Raw genomic sequence first — 21,548 nt, forward strand, 5'->3', positions numbered from 1 at the left:
TTAACATTAATAATCGTTAAACATTTATGTATTTTTACATTTGCAATTGCAACTTGCAATTGTGAGAAAATAAGTCAGTATTGTGAAATTAAAATTAATTCGTATTTATTTTAGTTATTTTATAGTATTTAAATTATTTTAAATAATTTTTAATTTTTATAATAATTTTAACAAATCATTTAAAAATTACTTTAGAATGAATGAATTAATATTTTATTTTTGCTAAATACTAAATACTAACTATAAATATAAATATATTGTTTTTTTAATCTATGGTAAACTTTGGTAAATGAACCGAACCCTGATAGAAACTCTTAATTGCGAGAAAGTCAGTATTGTGAGATTAAAAAAAGACGCAATTACTTTTTATTTTTTTATTCAGTGGCGGAAACAGGCTTCCATAGTTATTTGTTCAACTGCTATAATAGCATTAATTTTTAAAATTAACAATTATTTTATAGTATTTCAATTATTAGAAAGCATTTTATAATTTAAAAACATTTACAAATAATTTTGTTATTTTAAAATGTATAATAATTTCTAATAATTGTAACAAATAATTTTAAAAATATTTTAAAAGGAATAAATTAATATTTTGTTTTTGATAAATACTAAATATAAATATATTTCTATTTAATGTAATTAAATTACTAATTATATTATTATTAATTATTATAAAATTAATAATCATTGAACATTTATGTATTTTTATACTAACCTAACCCTAACCCTGATATAAATTCGCAATTGTGGGAAAATAAGTCAGTATTGTGAAATTACAATTAAAATAAATTTGTAAAATTAATACTTATTTTATAGTATTTAAATAATTTAAGTATTTTTATTTATATAATTTGTAATAATTTTCAAATGAATAAATTAATATTATTTTTGATAAATACTATATATCTCAAAAATTAATATACATTTTTATAGTATTTAAATTAAAGTATTTAATAACTATTTTTAAAATAATTTAATTATTTAAATTATTATAATTCATAATAATTGTAACAAATAATTTTTAATCATTTAAAAATGAATAAATGAATATTTAGTTTTTGATAAATATTAAATGTAAATATATTTATATTAATTGTAAATAAAATACTAATTATATTATTATTATTAATTATAACATTAATAATCGTTAAACATTTATGTATTTTTACATTTTATAAAAATCAACACAGTTGTGCATTACAGTCACTTTACCCTATTTTGTTTTAAAACTATGGTAACCTAGCCCTAACCCTGATATAAACTTGCAATTGTGAGAAAATAAGTCAGTATTGTGAAATTAAAATTAATTCGTAAAATTTAAAGTTATTTTATAGTATTTAAATTATTTTAAAGCATTTTAGAATTTTTTTAAAATAATTAATTTAATTATTTTAAAAATTATTATACTTTATAATAATTTTAACAATCATTTAAAAATTACTTTAGAATGAATGAATGAATATTTTATTTTTGCTAAATACTAAATACTAACTATAAATATAAATATATTGTTTTTTTAATCTATGGTAAACTTTGGTAAATGAACCGAACCCTGATAGAAACTCTTAATTGCGAGAAAGTCAGTATTGTGAGATTAAAAAAAGACGCAATTACTTTTTATTTTTTTATTCAGTGGCGGAAACAGGCTTCCATAGTTATTTGTTCAACTGCTATAATAGCATTAATTTTTAAAATTAACAATTATTTTATAGTATTTCAATTATTAGAAAGCATTTTATAATTTAAAAACATTTAAAAATAATTTTGTTATTTTAAAATGTGTAATAATTTCTAATAATTGTAACAAATAATTTAAAAAATATTTTAAAATGAATAAATTAATATTTTGTTTTTGATAAATACTAAACACAAATATATTTCTATTTATTGTAATTAAATTACTAATTATATTATTATTAATTATTATAAAATTAATAATCATTGAACATTTATGTATTTTTATACTAACCTAAACCTGATATAAACTCGCAATTGTGAGAAAATAAGTCAGTATTGTGAAATTACAATTAAAATAAATTTGTAAAATTAATACTTATTTTATAGTATTTAAATAATTTAAGTATTTTTATTTATATAATTTGTAATTTTCAAATGAATAAATTAATATTATTTTTGATAAATACTATATATATATATATATATATATAATTATCTCAAAAATTAATATACATTTTTATAGTATTTAAATTAAAGTATTTTATAACTATTTTTTAAATAATTTAATTAAAAAAATTATTATAATTCATAATAATTGTAACAAATAATTTTTAATCATTTAAAAATGAATAAATGAATATTTAGTTTTTGATAAATATTAAATGTAAATATATTTATATTAATTGTAAATAAAATACTAATTATATTATTATTATTAATTATAACATTAATAATCGTTAAACATTTATGTATTTTTACGTTTTATAAAAATCAACACAGTTGTGCATTACAGCAACAGTACCCTATTTTGTTTTTAAACTATGGTAAACCTGACAATTTGATCACAAATGCTGGTGTTTTATTTGATTTTCTGCATGCCATGTGACTGTGAAAACGTGAATGAATGGGTAAATGACTGAAATATGAACTGAAAATCTCAGGGGAGCTCCAAATGAATGTTTGCAGGGTTTGTTGACAGTATTTTCTTCAGTACCTGCTGATTTTCTCACTGAGTGTGTTTGTTCCCTGCAGGTCTGATAGCGGAGTCCGTGGGTTCCTCCGGCTGATGCAAGAATCTGACGTTCAAGAAGAAACAGAGACAAAACAAAAAGAAGAAAAAACAAAGATTTTCTTCTTAAACTGCAAGTTATAAGCTACTTTTAGCCTCAAGATGGTTAGCAAATACGGGCCCAGCTGAAGTGTTATTTTTGTCGTCTTACTGTATTTGTCGTCTTTGCATCGCTGCAGGATCTCAAGGCTCCGCTGGTGAACAGGATGATGCAGGAAACTGAAGCTGTCCACACTTTTCTGATTCTGAACTGGACCATCAGAGCCTAGAGAGAGAGAGAGACATAGAGAGAGAGACATAGAGAGAGAGTGTGAGTAAGCAAACGCAGTGAAGCATGAGCATCGTGTGTGAATGTGTCGCTCATGAATGTTTTAGTGTCGTCTGCAGTTGTTGTTCTCGCTGCTCGAGTGATTCTGCAACAACACACACTTTCAGAAAACAACAAAGCATGTTCACAAACGCATGTGATAAACGAGTGCATCTGAAGACAAATGCAACTCCAGAAACCAACATAATATACTTAAGAAATGGCTGAGGAAAAAAAAAAACACAAGTGATTATTTATATTTTAAAATATTTACTTATATATGCATGAAAATGAAAATGTTTGTATATTTTCGTGTTCCTTTTAGAAAGTAATTTTTTTTAAATGTCACATTTCACAATTTTTTGGACATTTTAAATGATAAGCGTCTTACTATAAATTAATTACAGTTACTATACAATTTATTTATTCATAATCATTTTAATTACAAAAAATATGCAATTTTCTGTTTTATATATAAAAATAAACATGGTTTATAATTGTATATAAAATTGATGTTAGAATTGCCACAAAAAAGCTAATTATGTAGTTTTTGTAAAAATTAACTTTTTTAAATGTTACATTTCACACTGAATTTTTTTAATGTTTTAAATTATAAACGTTTTACTATAAATTACAATTATTTGAAATGTTATTTATTCATAATCATTTTAAAAAGCAAAAATACATAATTGTCTGTTTTATATATAAAAATAAAAATAAACATGGTTTATAATTGTATATAAAATTGATGTTAGAATTGCCACAAAAAAGCTAATTATGCAGTTTTTGTAAAAATTTACTTTTTTAAATGTTACATTTCACTGAATTTTTTTGTTTTAAATTATAAACGTTTTACTATAAATTACAATTATTTGAAATGTCATTTATTCATAATCATTTAAAAAAGCAAAAATATATAATTGTCTGTTTTATATATAAAAATAAACATGGTTTATAATTGTATATAAAATTGACGTTAGAATTGCCACAAAAAAGCTAATTATGTAGTTTTTGTAAAAAAAATTTTTTTTAAATGTTACATTTCACACTGATTTTTTATGTTTTAAATTATAAACGTTTTACTATAAATTACAATTATTTGAAATGTTATTTATTCATAATCATTTAAAAAAGCAAAAAATATATAATTGTCTGTTTTATATATAAAAATAAAAATAAACATGGTTCATAAATATATATATAATTGACGTTAGAATTGCCACAAAAAAGCTAATTATGTAGTTTTTGTAAAAATTTACTTTTTTAAATGTTACATTTCACACTGATTTTTTATGTTTTAAATTATAAACGTTTTACTATAAATTACAATTATTTGAAATGTCATTTATGCATAATCATTTAAAAAAGCAAAAATATATAATTGTCTGTTTTATACATAAAAATAAAAATGGTTTATAAATGTATATAAAATTGACGTTAGAATTGCCACAAAAAAGCTAATTATGTAGTTTTTGTAAAAATTTACTTTTTTAAATGATACATTTAACACTGAATTTTTTTAATGTTTTAAATTATAAACGTTTTACTATAAATTACAATTATTTGAAATGTCATTTATTCATAATCATTTAAAAAAGCAAAAATACATAATTGTCTGTATTATATATAAAAATTAAAACAATAAATGTTACGTTTATGAATGCTTATTAAATGCACACGAAAATATGAAATTAACACACATTTCAATATGCATTAAAATACGTAAAAAATAAGCAAAGTATATATAAACAAATCCTAGTGTTTAAATGAGTTTTATTTATTTTTAGCTTTTTTTTTTATTACACACTGAAATTATTGTCTTTATATTCTAAATTATTTCAATTTAGAATTTTTTTCTTATCTACAATAATTTTAACTACTTCTCAAATTTCTATAATTGTAATATTTCTAATAGGTTTCTCACCGCTCGTGGTCTTCTTCTCCTTGTGTCGTTTCCCGGCCTCTCTGAAGGCGACGAGGGCTCTGAAATAGGCGCGGATCACGGCCCAGCGGAAGGTGGCCACCGGATCGATTCCCATCAGGCCGCAGATGAAAGCGTTTCGGCTGCTCTTCAGCAGAGCCACGATATCCGGACGCATGTGATCAGTGTTCTTCTCCCTGAAATCCTGCCAATAAAACATTACATTTAATGCTTTTCAGCTTTTGATGCCTTTCAATATACAGGTCAATGCATACAATAGCTAAAATTAAAATTGAAAATATACTTTAAACATTCACAAGAACACTAATAATACTATAATTGTTTCTCAAAAATATTAAAACAATATTTAAAAAAAACCCACAGAAAACCACTTTCATTACTCAAAATAAAATAAATGTTAACTGAAATATTAAAATGTTAAAAACTTTTACTTTCAGCTATTTCAAAAACATTAACTCAAATAAAATATATATAAAATTTTTTGTTTTGCTAGTTGCCAATTATTAAATGTACTACAATAACAAACTAAAATTGAATTATAATTTAAGAAAAAATATATAGATACCTAAAATAAAACAGCAAAATGACTAAAAACCTTAACTAAAATTTAAATTGAAAATATACTTTAAACATTAATAAAACTATACTTGTATCTCAATAATACAAACACAATACTATTCAAAAACAAAACAAATAAAAAAATAAAATAAAAAAATGTTTGCTGAAGTAAAATATCAAATTTAAAAACATTTATTCAGTTTTATTTGATTTACTAAAAACTAAAACTGACAAAAATGGCAAAAAGCACAACAAAATGACTGAGATTTATGATTAAATTGGAATATTTAAAAATAAACAAATTCAAAATATGAATAAAAACTATAGATCTTAATGATCGTAAACTGATAATTAAATTATAAAACAAATGTAGTATTAAGTAAAATTCTAAATCAAGGACGTTAACAACTAAAATATAAAAAAAAAACTTTTTCTAGTTGCCAATTTCATTCTGTTTAACTATTAAATGTACTAAAATAACTAATTAAAAATTGAATATTGAAAGAAAAACTAATTAGAATTGACAATAACACTCAACTAAATGACTAAGATTAAAATAGAAAAAACACTTTAAACATTAATAAAACTACAATAGTATCTCAATAATACAAAAACAACACTATTTTAAATTTATTTAAAATGTTATTACTTATTAAAAACATTTTTGGTTTCAGCTATTTGCCAAGATAAAATACGTCACATTTTTATTTAGTTTTATTTGAATTAATAAAAGAGTTAAGACTGAAACTAATAATAATAATAATAATAATAATAATAATAATAATAATAACAATCCAGACATTAAAAAAATTGTAATGACAAACTTCAAATAAATTAAAACAAAAACAGAAATCATAAAAATAAACAAATTCAAGATAATAAAACCATATATGTGACCCTGGAGCACAAAACCAGTCTTAAGTCGCTGGGGTAAGTTTGTAGCAATAGCCAAAAATACATTGTATGGGTCAAAATTATTGATTTTTCTTTTATGTCAAAAATCATTAGGAAATTAAGTAAAGATCATGTTCCATGAAGATTTTTTTGTAAAATTCCTACTATAAACCTATCAAAATGTAATTTTGGATTAGTAATATGCATTGTTAAGAACTTAATTTGGACAACTTTAAAGGTGATTTTCTCAGTATTTTGATTTTTTTGCATCCTCAGATTCCAGATCTTCAAATAGATGTATCTCGGCCAAATATTGTCCTATCCTAACAATATCATATATCAATAGAAAGCTTATTTATTGAGCTTTCATATGATGTATATATCTCAGTTTTGTCAAATTTAACCTTAAGACTGGTTTTGTGGTCCAGGGTCACATATAGTATCAAATGACACTGAATGAAACACACTAAGAATAAAAGGCAGTAATCTGTCCTGATGGCTGATGTGAAGCGGCTGTTCTCATAATCCACTGAAACGGTCACATCTGCTCCAAACACACACAAATAAACACAGACGACAACAGCTTTGCATGCGCATATGTGTGTGTGTGTGTGTGTGTGTGTAAGCATGTAGATTTAACCCTCTCTGCCAAACATGTGCTCCAGATACCCATTCAACCAATCAGATTACAGCACAGAATTAGGTCACTCTCTGAGTGTGTAACATATGCAAATGCTCACTTCACAAGCAGAAGCAGAAGACAAGCAGAAAGCGTGGTTTCTCACCTTGACGCTGTATTTGACCTTTCCGGCGTAATGTCGGATGATAAACGCCGGCTCCATGACGGCAGGAAACTCGATGTAGCCGCTTCCCTCGTGCTGCCGCTTAAACTTATCCAGGAGCGTTTGATTAGACGCCTGCGGAAAACTGAAAACCAACCAACAATCAACAACTAAAACCAATGCAATCAGCTTCTAGCTTAAGATTTACACATACATTAACATTTCTGTGTGGCAAAAAAAAGAGAATACTTTTAACCTGACACACCTGTAATTTTTCAAAATCTTTCACACCTGTAATTTTTTTTTTTTTCAAATAATAAATAATTTAAAAAATAATTTAATTTTAATAAATTAATTTCAAATAATATTTCAAATAATATTTAATTATTGTCCTGTACTGAAGATGCTTTGTTGTGTTGTCAATTCTAGTAGTTTTTTTAATGTCTATATAATTTCTTACATTTTTATTTAATTTTAATACATTTAATAGTTAAACACAATGCATTTGTTTGCAATTAGTTTTTAAAAAGTTTTTTTTTTTTGTGTTAATGTTTATTTTATTTAAGTATTATTTTACTTTAAGTATTATTATTTTAAATTAGGAATAAAGATGCTTTTGAAATGCTGTTATTTTATTAAATACTACAATTTTATATAATTTTACTATCGGTTAACTGTCATTGAAATTCTATTATATTTTTTTTATTCATATTTAAATACATTTTTATTTTTATATATTTAAAAAAAAAAACTTCATTTTTTCAATATTTAATTTCAATGATTTTTTTTTTTCAATATTTTAGCTCTAGTAGTTTTATAAAATATGTCTGTAGTTTTTCTTTCATGTTTATTATATTTTATTTTTTTATAACTAAAATTTATAACTAAATAAATTCCCAGATCTGTTCTAGCAGTCAGCATCAAGTGCTGATATAATATATATAGGTTTAAATATACAAATGAGGCATTATTTAATGAAATATGCACTAATTTGCATACATTTTTAGTACAAAAAACTAAACACTGAACAAGTCACTTTTGAAATTCTTTTGAAAGTCAAATGTTTTTACAGAGGGGATTTTCTGCATTTTGTAACATGTATTTTTCTTTACCATTTTTGGGGGGAATAAATGTTGTATAAAATTAAGCTTATAATTTTATCTGAACAAATCCCTCTGTGTAAACCTTCAGGATATAGACAGGAAAAGTAATGTAATGTTTGGTGTGTGTAAGTGCTTCTGAAGTGGAGATTTATGGCTCAGTGTAAGAGAAAAAACTCATTTTGAGAAAACGGCTTTTAAAAATATGTATTGGTATTGAAATTTATTGACACAAATAGATAAAGTGCTATAAAATAAACACTTAACAGTGACTTCTGGGTGTTTTATTTCCTCTATTCTGAAACTCCTGAACCCCTAATTCCAGAAAAATTAAACTTAGTACACCTGATTCCTCTTTTCATGTTCATCATATTTAATAGCTTACATTAAGGCTCCACCCATTACAGTAGCGAATAATTAGAATAGTACAGTTTTTTTTTTTGCTACTCCTCCTTGAATATTGATCCAATTCTTCCCAAAATTGGCTCAGATGATCTTTGGACTGAGCTGCACAGAAATGACTAAACACATTTTATGAACCTTTGCTCAAAAGTTATAATGACGCAAAGTTAAGGAGGTTGACACAAAATTGGCTCAGAGGCTGTATCTTGGCCAAACTTTGATCCATTGCAATGAAACTTGGTATGCTTCATCAACACCATGCTCTGAGGGTTCATGCTAAAGTTGGGAACAGCGCCACCTACAGGGTTCTTACACCTTTTCCAAAGTAAAATTCAAGCACTTTTCAAGCACTTTCAAGGTGCATTTTCAAGATTTTCCAGCGCTGCGGTAAATTACATATTCACATACATGAGTTCTAAATTTTAAATCAGATGTTATTGTGCTATTAAAAAACAACTGTCTAGATTGCATATAACATTGCCCCATATAAATAGTCAACATTCAGTATACAAATTATATAATTTAAAATATATAATTAATATAATTTACTGAGTATCTGTAGTATTTTAAAAATGAAATTTAAAGGCTTTTTAAGACCTGCACAAATAAAAGTAATACTGTATGAGTGGAGTAGGGCAATGTCTATGGTAACACATTAATGACTGGTATAAAATGACTGTAAAAAAATATGATAAACTAAAATTCTAAAACTTGAAAACTTTCTAAAACTTGAAGGATTTTCACAAATACATTTCACATTCCAGCCTAAAAGTACTAAAAGGTAGTCAAAAAGACTCTATAAAATTAATAATAAAATTTAACTGGCCCAAATGATAAAAGACCATTTTTTAAACATTGAAAATATTTTTGAATGACATTTAGACTCCTACCTGATTTCCTATTCACAAATATCAAGGTATTTTTTTCACTATTTACAGTGTATCTGCAGAATTTTTAAATATCAATTTAAGGCAATTTACGACCCTTTTTAAGAGCTGCACAAGTAAAATGAACACTGTAGTGGGGTTGAACAATGTACAGTAACATTAAGCCATAAAATGACATGATTTATAATTAAGATTTTCACAAAAACAAAACATCTTATACAATGGCATTTCAGCCTTTATACCTTTAAAATGGATATATCAAGTATAATTTATTTAAAACATAAATATTACTGTCTTAATTGTTTAGATTTTTAGAAAGCACATAACTTTTACATTTACAACTCTTATGTGTTTGCTGCATAAAAACATGGGCCAATATTTGTAATAATCTTGCTAAACAGCTGAATATTTGCAAATTCATTCTCTGTCACGAGGGGGCGCTTTAGGAGTGCTGAAATTCTACGGTTTCCTAGTAACGGCTGTACACAAATCAGCATTAACGCAGTTTTATCAGACATGAAATGAAAATGCCAATGACACGTTTCTGAGGACAGTCGGTTCCCTTCAAATACATTCATATAAAGACATCCGTGCTGCGTTTTGACTTTGAAACGTGCAGTGTGTATGTTTATTCAATATGATATCATTGCCTTTTGAAGTTTTATCCAGCCCTATCGCGATTCTCGTATATCCGTCCCTAACTCTTAAACTTATAATTAAGCCTTTTCTTATACTATTTAATACATTTAAAACTTTGTATGGCCTTAACTTTGATAAGGCTAAATTGATGAGTTTGTAATGACCCGCACGAGCCCTCTACTTTAAGATAGTCCGGTGAAACATTTTAGCAGCCCGACTGGAAAACACAATAGCCCCGGGACATCGGGCTGGCAATTTTGCGATCCCCAAATTCTCGTTTTAAACATAATTCTTATTTGTCGTTTTCAAGCCATCGAGGACTGATGCAACAACCTCCTGATAACTGGCATGTTTTATCTACCGCTCTGTTCCATCAGAGGAAGCGCAGCAAGAAAGACCGGCGGATCACACTACAGCCTCACGTGCACACTCGAGCGGAGCTGTTTTTTTCTTTTCTTTCTTTTACATATTATAAGCATAACAAAAAATAACTATTTAGTATGAAAGCGAATTAATATGAAACCGATGCAACTGCATATTCAAGCACTTTCAAGCACTTCATCCAAAATCCAAGCATTTTTCAAACCTTGAAAACACTACATTAAAATTCAAGCATTTTCAAGGAATTCAAGCACCCGTACGAACCCTGCACCTATGGGTCATGAGATACCAAAAATGAACTTTTTTGCTTGTAACAGTTTGAACAGGAGGTACTCGGAGGTACCTGAGAAGTTTAAAGACAGCGCCACCTAGCGTTTTTGCTAATTGGTTAACATGCCAATCGTTCTAATGTGGCTCTTCAGCTATCTAAATCTATGCTATTGCTTTTTTACTTAACACATCCATGGTGAACAAAAATATTAATTTAATAAATAATGTTTACTGACCACAAACTTTTGAACAGTAGCGTATATTGTTAGAAAACCTTTCTATTTCAAACAAATACTGTTCTTTTAAACCTATTATTGATCAAAGAATCCTGAAAAAAGTATCACAGATTTAAAAAATAACCAAACGTGATAATAAATCAGCATTTTAGAATGATAATTGCAGGATCATGTGATACTTGATTCTGGAATAATGATTCTGAAAATTCAACTTTAAATACAGATATAAATTACATTTTAATGTACATTAGTATAAAAGAAACTTTGTTTTACATCGTGATAATTTCTCTCATTGTTTTCTGTATTTTTGACCAAGTGAACACAGCCTTAATGAGCATAAGAAACTTACAAAATAAATAAATAAATAAATAATTTTAAATGATTTTAAACATAGAATAAAAGAACTGATCATTGCTAAGTGCAGATGTTTTGATAATTCCACTTCCACTTAAATTCATTATCAATATGATTTTATTAATGTAGTTTCTGTGAACAGTATTATGTATGGTATTAGGTAAAACCTAAATGTTTATGCTGCTGTATTTTTTGTTGTATTTATTGATGATGTTGGTTTTGTCTGTGGTTTGTTATTTGTTTAATCCTGCTATCTGACCCTGTCTTGACTAGGTCTCACTTGTAAAAGAGGTTTTAACCTCAATGTGACTTTCCTAGTTAAATAAAGGTTAAAAAAAAAAAAAAAAAAAAAAAAAAAAAATTCTTACTGAAGGTTAGAAAACCTTTCTATTTTAAGCAAATGCTGTTCTTTTGAATCTTTTATTGATCAAAGAATAGTGAAAAAAGTATAACAGGTACTGAAAATAATAATATCAAAATTGATAATAAATCAGCATTTTAGAATGATTTCTGAAGGATCCTGTTAAATACAGATATAAATTACATTTTAATGTATATTAGTATAGAAAAACATTGTTCTAGATCGTAATATTTCACATTGTTTTCTGAACTTTTGATCAAATTAATGAGCATAAGAAACTTCTTTAAAAACATTAAACATCTTACTGATCCCAAACTTTTGATCCGTAGTGTATTCTTGATCAGAGTATGAACAACAAACACAAACAGTATGGCAAGTTGTGCATTAAAAATACGAACTACTCACAAAACGAGAGAGAAACATACTGGGTGGAACAGAATAAAAATGCACAAATGATCTTTACAAATTATAAGATTCAGTTACATAATATAACAACAGTGTTGTTTTTGACAACCATCTTAGATTTAGTCTTAGTCTTAGTCTTTTGGACTAAAATGCTTCTTAGTTTTAGTCAAATTTTAGTCACTTCTATATGTGATAGTTTTAGTCCAATTTTAGTCGACGAAAAGTCAAAAAGGTTTTAGTCTAGTTTTAGTCAAAAAAAGGGAAAAAAGTAGTCTTTTAACAAATTAATGTAGGTCAGTAAGTATTTTACTGTTGGGTAGTGTCACTTATAAATTCTGAAAATAGCAGATCTATAGTTCAACACAATGTGAGCTTCGGGATCGACTATATTTTCACCAATAATTGCAATAATGAAGGTATGTTTTAGAGCATAAAAGACAAACAAGGATGGAATGCTAAAACGGCTTGCCATACTAGTGTAGCAAAGAGTATTTAATGCTAAAACGGCTTGCCATAGCGGCAGATACTTTTTAAGTTTTAATTGGCATGCACAATAAGCGGAAATGTCATGCATTTTAAACGTCTGACGGACCACCCACTAACATGTGTCTATTCTCGTCTCATCAACGAAAACTCACACACGTCTCGTCATGTTTTAGTCATCAACGAGCCATTTTTATCTCGTCATCGTCTCGTTATCGTCATGAAAAAAAGTGGCGGCAACGAAATGATTACGTCATCGTCATCGTTGACGAAAACAACACTGTATAACAACCAAATGGATCAGAATCGATTTTATCTGGACATCGCCTAGTGATGCAAAAACCTAAATCCCAGTGCTTTATCCAAAATGCACTGCTGTTTCATCCTTGTTTTTGGTTAGTGCATTGTCAAAAGGCTCTGCGGTGTGTATTTCTGTGCTTTTTCAAAGAGTGCTGTCATGCAAATGTGATTGGAAGCAATATGAAGCTGGTTTTGTCCGATAAAGTTCAGATATTAAGACTCACTTGCACTCCTCGTCCAGGAGGTGGAGCAGCGCGGTGGGTTTCTTGCTGATGAGGTTGATGCAGGCCGTGTTGTCGATGTAGTCGATCATGTGCCAGCTGATGCCCTCTGACCGATACTCCTCCTGACAGACCAAACACACACATAAACCTTCAGTATTACTCATTATTTAGGAATACTGCAAACATTAACTGCAGCTCAAAATGTTTCAAAGGTCTGAATATAACTACAATATTATATTTGATCTTGTATAATATACACTACCAGTCAAGAGTTTTTGAACAGTCAGATTTTCTAATGTTTTTAAGGTCTCTTCAGCTCACCAAACCTGCATTTATTGGATCAAAAGTACTGCAAAAACAGTAAAATGTTGAAATATTTTTACTATTTAAAAGAATGGCTTTCTATCTGAATATATTGTAAAATCAAATTTATTTCTGTGATCAAAGCTGAATTTTCAGCATAATTACTTCAGCCCTGAACATTCAAAAATCAAGTAATTTAATGATTTGTAGTTTAAATCTTTTTTTGCTATTATTATTTAAAACAGTATGATTTTTTGGGGGGGAAAGAAAGTATAGAAATTAATACTTTTATTTAGCAAGGATTCTTTAAATTGATCAGAAGTGATGATAAAGACATTCAGATAAATGCTGTTCTTCAGAACTTTATATTCATCAAAGAAACCTGACAAAATGACTCAGCTGTTTTCAATATAATAATACTAATACTAATAAATGTTTTTTGAGATCAGAACATTAGAATGATTTCTGAAGGATTATTTGACACTTAAGTCTGGAGTAATGATGCTGAAAATTCAGCTTTGAAATCACAGGAATAAATTACATTTAAAAAAATATATTTTAAATAGTACAAATATGTTCATACTGTTCAAAAACTTTTGACTGGTAGTGTATGACAGCAACATTATTAATCTTCAACTCATTATCAGTGTAAGGTCTTTTAATATTTTATTATTTCTGCAGCAGTTAGAATATTATTTCATTACTTTGATGTGAGCTTTAGACAAATAGCAACTCAAAGTGTTTCAGAAAATAAATACAATAACAAAACAATAACAATGTATATAATAACTAAGTTCATAATGTATAAAATAAACAACTTTTAAAAATTTACAAATAATAATTTAAAAATAATTTTAAGTATTTTTTAATATTCTTTCATTCATGTAATATAATTTTAATAATATAAAATTATCTATATAGTTTTTTGATCATTATGAACATGAAATATTTTAATGATTTAATTTTCTTGTATAAAATTAAGTTGTTGTTTTTATAAATAATGCTAGATATTAATATTTAATAAAAAGTTAATTAAAATAAAATAAACATTAAAATAAACTAACTGAAAAATGAAGAACTTATTAAAATAAAAAAATAAAACTGATTTGATATTTTGTAAACTTTGATATTTATTAATAATATCCCTTTCAGGGAAGTAATATAATTCATCTCATTTTAATAATATAGTATTTGTTTTTAAATGTGTCTATAGTTTATGATCATGTAAATAAATAAATGAATACATTTTCTTGCATAAAATGAACTTTACTAAAATCAAAACCAATTTTTGAAAATTAATATTAGACATTAATAACCTTTTCAGGCTTTTGTCCTTTTGATCAGGGTTATAATAGTTCACTGAAACTAAAACCATAAAACAAGTTACTTGAAATAAATTAAACATTCAAATAAATATTAACTGAAAAATTTAAAATGTATTAAAATAAACATTTGAAAACTGATTGTATGCTTTAATATTGATCACTCTCAGGGAAGTGATATAATTTACATTATTTTAATAATATAGTATTTATTTTTAAATGTGTCTATATAGTTTATGATCATATTATGAAAATGTAAAATAAATAAATAAATAAAATGTATTACATTACATTGTATTATATAAAACTTAACGGAAACTAAAACTAAAACCATTAAAAAAGTTATTTGAACATTAAAATAAACATTAACTGAAAAATGTACAAAAATAAAAATTTTGAAAACGTTTAATATTTGATGTTTAATATTTATTAATAATATCCTTTTCAGGCAAGTAATATAATTTATAGCATTTTAATAATAGTATTTCTTTTTAAATGTGTCTATATAGTTTATTATCATATTAAGTTACTTAATTCATAAATATTCTTGTATAAAATTAATTTCACTAAAATATTTTATTTTTTGAAAATGAATATTTGATATTTATAATAACCATTTATCCATTCAACCAGGGTTACTATAGTTCACCGAAACTAAAACTAGAAACTGAAAAAAGTTAAAAGCTTATAATAAAAAAAATTTCAGCTAGTTGCCAACACAACTTTTACTTTATTTAACCTCTGTCTATATCGATATTACTAAATTACTCAAAATACTAAACTTTATTAACTAAAATAACAATTTTTTAAAGAAAATTAATATTTGATATTTATTTATTTTTATTTAATTATTTAATTTTATTTAATTTGTAGTTATTTTGATATATATATATATATATAAAATTAAGAGTTAAATAAAACAAGCTTACTTTTAACTATTTTATTTAAATGTAATAAGTTATTCTTTATTTTATTTAAATTGAGATTAATTTGAATCAGTTTTAATGAACTATAATAACCCTTAGAGTAGTTCACAAAAAACCCATGACATTTTTTCCACGATTATTCCTTTAAATAAGCGCAATATTCATATTAAACACATAAAAGATCCCAATCTAAAATCTAAACACACGTCAGGCTTGTTTATAGTCTAAGGCTCCGGTGTTGAATAAATAATTAAACGTGAACATGAGAGCGCAGAACAAGCGCTTCAGGATGAGTTACGCCTCCGCAAACATCACAGTAAACGACGACACTCTTGATCAGATTCAGAGCTGAATTGTCAGAGGTGTGTTACCTGCTCCAGTTTGAAGACGTGCTGGTTGAAGTAGTGCTGCAGCGTCTCGTTGGCGAAGTTGATGCAGAACTGCTCGAAGCTGTTGTTCTCGTAGTCCTCGAAGCCGAAGATGTCCAGCACGCCGATGGACAGGATCTGAAACGCACACATCTCACATCATGTCAATGTGAAACTGAACACTGGTCCAGGAGCGTGACAAGTGTGATTTCACCACATCACCACTCTCAGGACGGATTATGACCCGCAGAGTTCAACACGTTATTGATTACACAGCTCAAAGACATTATAGTACTGATTGATGATCAGTGTACTAGGTAGAAACTGGCAATAATCCGAGAAAACATGTATGCTATGATTATTACTTGCTATTGTGCAAATGTGTGAACACACACACACACACACACACACACACACACACACACACACACACACACACACACACACACACACACGAGTACTAACTAGAGTAGCTAACATGAGTACGAGTGTGAGCATTTTTTTTAGTTTGTGAGAGTGTGAGTTTTTGTATTTGTGTGAAGTTTGTGTGTTTGTGTGTTTGCGCGACTTTGTGTTTGTGCAAGTTTGTGTGAGTGTCTAAGTGTGTGGCAGTTAGTGTTTTTGTAAGTTTTTTGTAAGTTTGTGAGTTTTTGTGTGTGTTTGTGTTTTTGTGAGTGTGTTTGTTTGTGAACTTGTGTGTTTTGTATGTGTGAGTTTGCTTGTGTGCTCGTGCAGGTTTGAGTGTTTTTGTGAGTTTGTGTTAGAGTTTTTTGTGTGCAATTTTGTGTCAGTTCATTTTTGTGATTTGTGTAAGTTTTTGAGAGTGTGTGTGCGCACAAGTTTGTGTAAGTATGTGTATTTGCAAGTTTGTGAGTTTATGTGTTCAAGTGTGTTTGTTTTTTGTGAGTGTGAGTTTGTGCACGTTTGTGAGTTTGAGAGTGTGCAAGTATTTAATTTTGTGTTATGAGAGTTTTTGTTTTTTGTGAGTGAGTTTGTGCAAGTTAGTGAGATTTTGTTGTTTTTGTGTTTGTGCGAGTTTGTGAGTTTATGTGAGTGTATAGCAGTTAGTGTTTTTGTGAGTTTTTTGTAAATTTGTGTTTTTGAGAGTTTGTGTGAGTTGTGGTGTGTTTGTGCGAGTTTGTTTTTAGAGTTTTGGTGCATGCAACTTTGTTTTTGTGATTTTTGTAATTGTGTGTGTGAGTATGTTAAGAGTTTGTGTGTGTCAGTTTGTGTTTTTCTGAGTGAATGTGTAAATTTGTGTGTTTGTGAACTTGTGTGTTTGTGAGAGTTTTTGTGTTTGTGAGTTTTGTGAACTTTTGTTTTGTGAGTGAGTTTGTAAGTTTTAGTGGGTGTGTGTTTGCACAAATTTGTGTGATTGTGTGTTTTTTTTGTGAGTTTGTTATGGGAGTTTTTGTGCAAGTTTGTGTGTCAGTTCGAGTGTGTGTGTGTGTGTGTGTGTGTGTGTGTGTGTGTGTACTTGTGTGTGCGAGTTTGTGTGTTTCTGCAAGTGTTTTTGTGAGTGTGTGTGTAAGTTTGTGTGATTGTGTGAGTTTTTTTGTTTGTGTGAGTGTTTTTGTGAGTTTGTGTTATGGGAGATTTTGTGTAAGTTTGTGTGTCAGTTCGAGTGTGTGTGTGTGTGTGTGTGTGTGTGTGTGTGTGTACTTGTGTGTGCGAGTTTGTGTGTTTCTGCAAGTGTTTTTGTGAGTGTGTGTGCAAGTTTGTGTGATTGTGTGAGTTTTTTTGTTTGTGTGAGTGTTTTTGTGAGTTTGTGTTATGGGAGATTTTGTGTAAGTTTGTGTGTCAGTTCGAGTGTGTGTGTGTGGTGTGTGTGTGTGTGTGTGTGTGTGTGTGTTGTGTGTACTTGTGTGTGCGAGTTTGTGTGTTTCTGCAAGTGTTTTTGTGAGTGTGTGTGCAAGTTTGTGTGATTGTGTGAGTTTTTTTGTTTGTGTGAGTGTTTTTGTGAGTTTGTGTTATGGGAGATTTTGTGTAAGTTTGTGTGTCAGTTCGAGTGTGTGTGTGTGTGTGTGTGTGTGTGTGTGTGTGTGTGACTTGTGTGTGCGAGTTTGTGTGTTTTGTGTTTCTGCAAGTGTTTTTGTGAGTGTGTGTGCAAGTTTGTGTGATTGTGTGAGTTTTTTTGTTTGTGTGAGTGTTTTTGTGAGTTTGTGTTATGGGAGATTTTGTGTAAGTTTGTGTGTCAGTTCGAGTGTGTGTGTGTGTGTGTGTGTGTGTGTGTGTGTGTGTGTGTGTGAGTTTGTGTTGTGGGAGATTTTGTGTAAGTTTGTGTGTCAGTTTGAGTGTGTGTGTGTGTGTACTTGTGTGAGTGTTTTTGTGAGTTTGTGTTATGGGAGTTTTTGTGCAAGTTTGTGTATCAGTTCGAGTGTGTGTGTGTGTGTGTGTGTGTGTGTGTGTGTGTGTGTGTGTGTTGTGTGTACTTGTGTGTGCGAGTTTGTGTGTTTCTGCAAGTGTTTTTGTGAGTGTGTGTGCAAGTTTGTGTGATTGTGTGAGTTTTTTTGTTTGTGTGAGTGTTTTTGTGAGTTTGTGTTATGGGAGATTTTGTGTAAGTTTGTGTGTCAGTTCGAGTGTGTGTGTGTGTGTGTGTGTGTGTGTGTGTGTGTGTGTGTGTGTGTGTGTGTGTGTGTGTGTGTTGTGTGTACTTGTGTGTGCGAGTTTGTGTGTTTCTGCAAGTGTTTTTGTGAGTGTGTGTGCAAGTTTGTGTGATTGTGTGAGTTTTTTTGTTTGTGTGAGTGTTTTTGTGAGTTTGTGTTATGGGAGATTTTGTGTAAGTTTGTGTGTCAGTTCGAGTGTGTGTGTGTGTGTGTGTGTGTGTGTGTGTGTGTGTGTGTGTGTGTGTGTGTGAACTTGTGTGCGAGTTTGTGTGCTTGTGCAAGTTTGAGTGTTTTTGTGAGTGTGTGTGCAAGTTTGTGTGAGTGTTTTCGTGAGTTTGTGTTATAGGAGTTTTTGTGCAAGTTTGTGTGTCAGTTTGAGTGTGTGTGTGTGTGTGTGTGTGTGTGTGTGTGTGTGTGTGTGTGTTGTGTGTACTTGTGTGTGCGAGTTTGTGTGTTTCTGCAAGTGTTTTTGTGAGTGTGTGTGCAAGTTTGTGTGATTGTGTGAGTTTTTTTGTTTGTGTGAGTGTTTTTGTGAGTTTGTGTTATGGGAGATTTTGTGTAAGTTTGTGTGTCAGTTCGAGTGTGTGTGTGTGTGTGTGTGTGTGTGTGTGTGTGTGTGTGTGAACTTGTGTGCGAGTTTGTGTGCTTGTGCAAGTTTGAGTGTTTTTGTGAGTGTGTGTGCAAGTTTGTGTGAGTGTTTGTGTTATGGGAGTTTTTGTGCAAGTTTGTGTGTCAGTTTGAGTGTGTGTGTTTTTTGTTTATTTGCAAGTTTGTGAGTTTTTGTGTTTGTGCGCGTTTTTGCATGCTTTTGTGAGTTTGTGCGCGTTTTTGTCAGTTTGTGTTTTAGTGAGTTTGTGCAAGTGTGTGTTTATATGTATGAGAGTTTGTGTTTGTTTGTACCTTGTCTGAATCCTCCAGGTCTTTGTTGTAGAGCAGAGCGTGGTTTGTTCGGAAGACGATCCAGTCAAACAGAGCGCCGTACAGAGACTTGGCCATCGAGTCCCTCACCGTCCCCGCCTGCACAGACACACACCTGTCAATCACAGCCATCACATGTGTGTGTGTGTTTCTCAGATCCTCATCACACAAACACACTCACAGCCAGTCAATGCGACTAAATCAGGAAATACAGGAACAAATCAAACTAGATATTTACATTTTGTGAAGAGGACGTTAGCAATGTTCGCCTGGAATCACGAGCATCAAGAAGAACAGACCCAACATTCAGTGTTTGCTGCTTCACAGACTGAAAGCACTGTGTGAAACTCAGATATCACAGTGAGATTGCGTCTCAGCGGGAGAAAGTGTGTGCGTCTCAGACTCATTTAGGGGAAACTGCGGTCTCACACATGGAAACGTCCCTGAATTTCCACTAATAAGTCACTTCCTGTGTCACACAGACCTGTAGCCACTCTCTCTCTCTATGTCTCTGTCTATGTCTCTCTCTCAGCTGATTTAAAGCTCGAGCGGCACACAGATCTCCTTCAGCGTGTGTAAAGCCCATAAAACTTCAGCCGCTGCCAAGAACGCCACTTACTGAAACTGTACGAGCCAAAACATATAAAACACTCGCTACTTAACACCCATCAAAGCTGCTCTGATGTCCACCAGCACGCCGCCGGGCCTGATGGGAAGACTGAAGCTGATTGGCTGTTGAGAGACTCAAGGACGTTCAGGCCAAACGTTGATGGATTTAAACACAGACTACATTCATAATAAACACAAGCTCATGTTCAGTTCTGCAGAAGAAGCTCCTGCATTATTGATTCACCTTTTATTTTTAGACCAATTCTGGAGGAGGGACGAAATATTATATAAAACACCCCCTGCGTGATTCATTATTCACAACACTTTAACATTTAAAGGTTGAGAGCCGTTTTGATCATGTATTCAAAAACGGTGGAGGAGATTTATAAGTACATCTCATCGTTAAGATCACGGAAAAATCTGCATCTGTGTGTGTGTCTCTGAAAAAACAAATAAAAAAAAAAAAATAAAAAAAAATGCATGCAAAATGAATGAATACTAACAAAAAAAATAGTACTTAAACTAAAAAATATTAAAAAAAATTGGTAGTGATACAGAAAGAAAGAAATTATAAAAGGTCAGTAAAAATGACAAAGACACAACAAAATGTCAAAAAATTTAATTAAAATAAAAATTTAAATAGAAAATGCAGAAAAGGGAACTGATAGTGATACAGCTGCTGAAGTTAAAGCTCTAAAATTAAAGCTGCTAAAATAAAAATAAAGTTAAATTGACTCAAAGCAAATGTTAATGAAAATATTTAACATTAACCATACATGCAGACGTTTTACACAGTCTGTAAATAAATACAAATATTAAACAAACAAAAAACAAATAAATATACATAAAATACTTAATTTTCACCTTATCTCAGTTATACAATGTTTAAAACATAAAATATAATAATATAAAACATAAAACAAAAAATAAATAATTATTTTATTACTACTTAATATAAACAAGCTACAAGATGAAATAAATAAAATATACAAACAAAAAATATTTACAATAAACACTTTTCAGTTGTATATGAAAATGAAAACAAAAATAAATAAATAAATATAAATAAATTATTTTATTAATAATTAATTAAACAAGCAACAAGATATATATATATATATATATATATATATATATATATATATATATATATATATATAAATAATTTAAAATATATATTTTTTTTTTTCATTTTATTTGTATATTTATTTATTTTATCTTC

The 21,548-nt window shown here is 28.8% G+C and overlaps 1 protein-coding gene across 1 annotated transcript in view; it reads right to left on the reverse strand.

Annotated features, from left to right (window-relative positions):
* Positions 1-21,548, reverse strand: part of LOC141301033 (unconventional myosin-IXAb-like) — a gene marked incomplete at its 5' end in the record, with an annotated part of 76,441 nt that overhangs the window by 11,524 nt on the left and 43,369 nt on the right. Inside the window, 7 exons of the mRNA XM_073831286.1 lie at positions 2,675-2,756; positions 2,901-3,014; positions 4,981-5,182; positions 7,236-7,377; positions 13,275-13,396; positions 16,197-16,331; positions 19,700-19,816. Of these exons, the coding sequence (XP_073687387.1) occupies positions 2,675-2,756; positions 2,901-3,014; positions 4,981-5,182; positions 7,236-7,377; positions 13,275-13,396; positions 16,197-16,331; positions 19,700-19,816 (914 nt within the window). The remainder of the gene's footprint in view (positions 1-2,674; positions 2,757-2,900; positions 3,015-4,980; positions 5,183-7,235; positions 7,378-13,274; positions 13,397-16,196; positions 16,332-19,699; positions 19,817-21,548) is intronic.

Source organism: Garra rufa, chromosome 25, assembly GCF_049309525.1.
Source record: "Garra rufa chromosome 25, GarRuf1.0, whole genome shotgun sequence".
NCBI classification, from domain to species: Eukaryota; Metazoa; Chordata; class Actinopteri; order Cypriniformes; family Cyprinidae; genus Garra; species Garra rufa.